This window comes from Macrobrachium nipponense, chromosome 2 (genome assembly GCF_015104395.2).
Source record: "Macrobrachium nipponense isolate FS-2020 chromosome 2, ASM1510439v2, whole genome shotgun sequence".
NCBI classification, from domain to species: Eukaryota; Metazoa; Arthropoda; class Malacostraca; order Decapoda; family Palaemonidae; genus Macrobrachium; species Macrobrachium nipponense.
Window position 1 is genome coordinate 113,944,491 of NC_087201.1, and position 6,000 is coordinate 113,950,490.

Below are 6,000 nucleotides of genomic sequence, written 5' to 3' on the forward strand. Positions count from 1 at the left end.
ACATTTACAGTCTAGTAATATTCTATCAATTACCTTCATTTTGAAACAAATTCAAAGTCTCTAGCACAATGTTTCGATTTATGGTGAATTTTTGAAAACGGCTTTTTTTTACGTCCGTGCATTACGAATTCATGCATCATTTTGTGATAATATTTTCTCTGTGTTGCCTTGATTGTTTTACAATATATATACCAAAATGATTGCAATTTAGTGTACAATACAACGAAAAAAATTAACTCTTTAGCTTTAACCGTTTTGCTCACAGCGCGATTTGTATACAATTATATATGAAATTTTTTTTGTGCTGTCATATATCCCAATATTTATATAAGATAATGATAATTTTTTTCATTTCTGATGGTTGCATACTAAACTTCAGGCAATGACAAAAAAAGGAGCCAAAAATGAACTCTTAATCTTGAAAACTAAGCGTGCTGTGATTTAAAAAAAAAAAAAAAAAAATCCACTTCGGCGCGGTAACTCTTCTGAAAAAATCATAAATTTTTTCATCCGATTGTCGTAATGTTTGCACCATTTTAAATTAGCCGTTACATAAAGTGTAAATATGGAAATGTGCGCAATTTCATGCAGAATACAACAATAAACACCCATGGTTGTAGCTTTTATCAGTTTTGAAATATTTTTATATAAATAACAATAAGTGCCAAAATATCAACCTTTGGTCAACTTTGACTCAACCGAAATGGTGGAAAAACGCAATTGTAAGCTAAAACTCTTACATTCTAGTAATACTGTATTTAATCATTTACCTTTGTTTTGCAACAAATTGGAAGTCTCTAGCACAATATTTTGATTTATAGTGAATTTATGAAAAAAAAATAACCTTTTCCTTACGTCCGCGCGGTAACTCTTCCTAAAAAAATCTGAAATTCGAAGTCTCTAGCACAATGTTTTGATTTATGGTGAATTTTTGAAAACAGCTTTTTTTTATATCCGTGCATTACGAATTCATGCATCATTTTGTGATAATATTTTCTCTGTGTTGCCTTGATTGTTTTACAATGTGTTATATACCAAAATGATCCCAATTTAGTGTACAATACAACGAAAAAAATTAACTCTTTAGCTTTAACCGTTTTCCTCACAGCGCGATTTGTATACAATTATATATGAAATTTTTTTGTGCTGTCATATATCCCAATATTTATATAAGATAATGATAATTTTTCATTTCTGATGGTTGCATACTAAATTTCAGGCAATGACAAAAAAAGGAGCCAAAAATGAACTCTTAATCTTGAAAACTAAGCGTGCTGTGATTTAAAAAAGAAAAAAAAACATTTTTTCCACTTCGACGCTCACTCGCGAATGCCGCCGGCATACGGGAGACTATTTTTAAAATACCGCTTCGGCGTTTAAGGGATAATACAACAATATACATTCCCCAGCTAGTAGTATATGTAAGCCTGTCTCACTAAAACTGAATGAAAAATATAAATAGCATGCATAAATGTAAGTTGCCTAACTCTTAGCACTGGGAAAATTTGCCTTAGGACAAAGCTCTGTGAAACTATTTTGCATTGTGTATTAAGAAATAAGCTTGTCCAAACTCTCAACCATAGCAAATAAATGCTAACTTTGGAAGCTTGCATCCTTTCGAAATTTGTAGCATGCAAGAACAGCCTTACAGTGTAGTAGCACATGAAACACTTGGCTTGGCAAAATTCTGCTATTTTTCTCTCTCGAATTCTAACAGTTCTTATATATTACAATAAATGTTCCTTAGCCAGTGGTTTATGCCTATCCCCCTAAAACCAAAAGCAAAATATAAATAGCATGCATAAATTTACATTATCTAACTCCTAGCACTGGGTGTGATGGTAATTGCTTCCTAGCAAAGAAAGATAAAGGAAAGGAGAACGCATTTTCGAGAAGTTCGGCAGTAAGGAGGCTTTCGCGCCTGTGTTGGAGGCGCCTTTTTCTCGCGGCTGTTCTGGAATTGTCGGGCGTGTTGTGGAGCGCAAAAACCCGCCAATGTGACATGAGAAACGCCTCGATTTCTGATGCAATACCTCGTCTAGATTCATCTAAGAACTTCTGGAAATCTTGCAAGCCTGTGACGCTCGCCGTAGGCTCCGCCCCCAGATTGCCGTATAAATACGACGGACGAAGCAGAGATCGTGAGGAGAGAGAGAGATCGTAAAAGAGAGACTCCAGTTAGTCACAGAGAGATATCCTCAGTAAGAGCCACAGATCAGATTATCAGTGAGAGATCAGCAGCAGCAGAGATCATCCGTGAGATACGAGAAAAAGGAACCAACGAAGGATCAGAAGAGTTGTTCGAGAGTTGGTTGGATATTGGTCTAGTCGTCTTCAGGAGTGGACAAATTATCTTGTGTTATCTCGACGTCGAGCAGACTCCAGAGAAGAAAAGGTCCTGCTAGAGGTTTTGGGTAGTTCCTGCCTTTCACCCGCTTTACTTTTGGAGAAGCCAACGCTTTGAATTACCAAATTGACTAGCAAGTAATTAAATTGCCTCACTGTTCCCCCAGTTCATGCAGTGTAAGATTCTGTCTTTTTATGTAAATAGGAGATACCATTCTGCATTTACCTATGTAAGTAAGCTTGTAAATAAACCTTTGTCGTGTTAGTGTTTCTTTCTATATTCGTACTATCCCCAGTTTCAACTGTTGGTGTTGAAAATTTTTCTTTATTATTATTTCATATCGAATTTGAAGCGGACCTCTCTCAGAGGCCGTAACATTGTGTCGACCCTTGGCCAGGATATTTCAACACTGTGTCGACCTTTAGCCAGGATATTTCGACACCGTAACACTGGGAAACTTTTCTTGGGCCAAAGCCCCATAAAACAGTTTGTTTTCATTGATATGAAATAATGCTTGTCTGAATGCTCAACCATAGCAGATAAATGCTAACTTTGCAAGTGTGCACCCTATCTAAATTTGTAGCATGTAAGAACAGCCTAACAATTAGCAACATATAAACACATAGTTCGGCGAAATTGTGCTTTCTCCACACTGAAATTGCGCAGTACTTGGGCACAAAACCTAGCTCTAGCCATTGGCTTTTACCGACCAAATGCAAGCTTTGTTTACCTAAACACGTGCTTTGCTAAAATGAACTAACTTTCCTAAATTAAGCAGTGAATAGGATTTACTTTACAAATGGGAGTAGAACATGCATTAATAGCAACAAGAACACCTTAAACTATAAATAAGCTTGAGGTCTTTACAATTATTGTTGCTAATAGTATTTCTATGAATGTTAATCATAATTTTATATTAAGGGCACAGAAAAATAGTTTAGTAACAGAATTATATAAAATTAATGATAACATATTCCTATGTATTTTGCACTGTATGTATTTTGACTCCTGACAATATGTATCTTCCATGAATGGCAAGGTTTAAGAATGGCGCTTACAAGCTAGAAATTTTTTATATATGATGAAATACAGTAAATAATTTTTTTCATACATTTTAATGTAGACTTTTTTTTCAGCGATTCGACTACACAGTATTGAAGCCATTCCTACCTCCCAAATTTGAATATGTCATATCAATACAGTTATCTGATATACAAGTTAAGTTGTACCAGTACTACTTGGAGAACTTAGCTCAGGGTGGTCCTAAACGTCAGGGATCTGGATTATTTGTGGACTATGGTGCTTTATCAAGAGTCTGGACCCATCCCAAAGTTTTAGAGTTGGCAGTGAGAAGAGCTTTGGTAAGTTGTTAAATTATTTTTAAAATATATGTATTTTTTTCATTATCATTTTCTGGTCTTTATTAGTATTAATAACCCCCTTAGGGACAGCAGGTATCCAACAATTACATATGATAACTTCTGCTGCACAGATAATAATCCTTATTTTGCACCATGATATTTGAACAATTATGGTGGAAACATAAATCACATGAATGAGCCATAAATGACATTATGGCACCTCTAATGGCAATACTCATTTTATCTCAGTGATGTGAGGAATAATAGTCTCATATTAGATTACATGGGTGAAGTTGCTAAATCTCCCCATCCCAGTACGTTTGTCCATAGATATACTCAGGGATTGTTGTTGGTTTTAGTTATCTTTTATGATATTAGGGGAAGAGGCCCAATGGAAAAGCATTTTGCCTGGATTATTTTTCTTTCATCACTTATAGCTCTTTTGATTTTCCATATTTTTTATGTTTTAATCAGAATTGGATTATCATTAATTGTCTTTGAGTTATTAAGCAATAAATTCAGTGCGTCTACATTATGCATATGGCCTCATGGAGAGACTGCTGGCCTAGTGGAGACTCGGAAATTTTATTTTCGTGTAAATTTCACCTATATCAAAGAAGGAAAAAATTAAGCACATAGAGTGAAAGTTTAACCTTTAAAAAGTAAAAGTACAAAAAATATTACGAAATAATATTTGACTTTAACCATCTATAACAAAAGTTGTTATAAGTAACTAACTAAGTAATTACATAGCTATTAGTTTCTATTGCTGCAGCTTAAATTTGTTTTGGTGTAGGTAATTGGCCCGCCCACTTTTGGAGAAGAATAGCTACAATGCAGCTGAAGAGCGCAATTCGTTTCTGCCGGTCAGTGACTGATCATCAGTTGTTTGAGCAGCTCGTTTGAATTTTCGCCAAATGTTGTGACTTTTGCCATATTTGGTGAACTTTTCCTTCTGTTTGGTAGCATTCTAATTACAATTAGCATTGCTTGTTTTGATAAGACTGTTTTTACTGATTGTGACTGTATTAATTATGTCTGACTCCAGTTTGACTAGTATCCGGTATTGCAGAGAGGCAGGCAGAGGAAGGAGGCTGCTATAGTTGAAGCTGAGGGTTATACAGCCAGGTTTCTTCTCCAAAATCGGATATTGCTAATCCAGTCTTTTAGTGAATACTGTAGTCCAAATTGGGGCTTCTGTTTAGGTCCTTGTGGATGAAATAAGTGCAAGTGCAGTGTCAGTGGAGGGGCTGATGCTCATAGACAAAGGTCCCTGTCAACCTCCCTTAACCCTGGGAGGAGGCAAACCAGAGGTCCAAGGAAGGTCAATGGTGTTTGCCCATGGATACTTGTTCCTTTAACCGAGCCTGTTGTCTGTAAATCCCAAGACTCGGCAGACAGCTGCTGGAAAGGCGTCCGTATGGATGTGCATGCATTGTTGTCCAGCGACTCGGACTCCAGTGTGGACAGGGGGTGTAGTTGACATTTTTTGAGTGCTTCCAGGCTGCAGATTAACAAAGTTGATACGCCCTGGCCGACATGGGGCTACTCGGTCAATCACAGCTGGGAAAAACAGTGATGTGGGAATGCGTCATCTCCCTTTCTGCAGATCACTGGAGGAGGATGAATTGAACGTAGCTCCTTGGACCGCTCGGCCATCCTGACACTGATATTATTTTCATAAATTCAGTGTATAGAACATCCTCTGGATTTTATTTTTTTACATAGAACATAATTCCAAGGATTCTTGGTTTCAAAGTCATCATTTTTAAAAAAAAAGGCATTGCCATTGGGCCGCACGTCTCCGTTGGCCCCCTTACCTATGTAGGCTATAATCGGAATTTTTCAAAAAGTACAAAACTCTTAGAATGTGTACTTCTCTTAAAGGTAGAAAGAATGTTTAACTCTCTGAAAGGTACAAAATATCTCCGAGTACATCTTGTATGTAAAGGTAGTCCTGGTTATCAGCGATCTGCTTTTATGGCACTTGTGATGACGATAAGTGGTAGGGGATCAGCGCTATTATTGCCAGGTTTAGGGTATCAGCGATTTTTGGTTATTGTCATGCCACCAGTAACTGGCGACTGCCTGTGTACAGTTTGTGTATACTATAAAATAGTACAGTAAATCCCCTGGATTCACAGACTCGTCTATTTGGGGATTTTTCAACTGAATGGGTATACCTATTGTTCACAGAAAATTTGCCTATTTGGAGTATTTTTCACTGAGAAATATTCACAAATTACTGTATTTTCATATAATTTTCATGACTAAGTGATTTTTTTTTGTGAT

General features: G+C 36.5%; 1 protein-coding gene across 1 annotated transcript in view; it reads left to right on the plus strand.

Annotated features, from left to right (window-relative positions):
• The window catches only part of LOC135220917 (transcriptional regulator ATRX-like), a 507,237-nt gene that overhangs the window by 324,686 nt on the left and 176,551 nt on the right, over positions 1-6,000 (plus strand). The window contains 1 exon segment of the mRNA XM_064258551.1: positions 3,484-3,708. Within this exon segment, the coding sequence (XP_064114621.1) occupies positions 3,484-3,708 (225 nt within the window).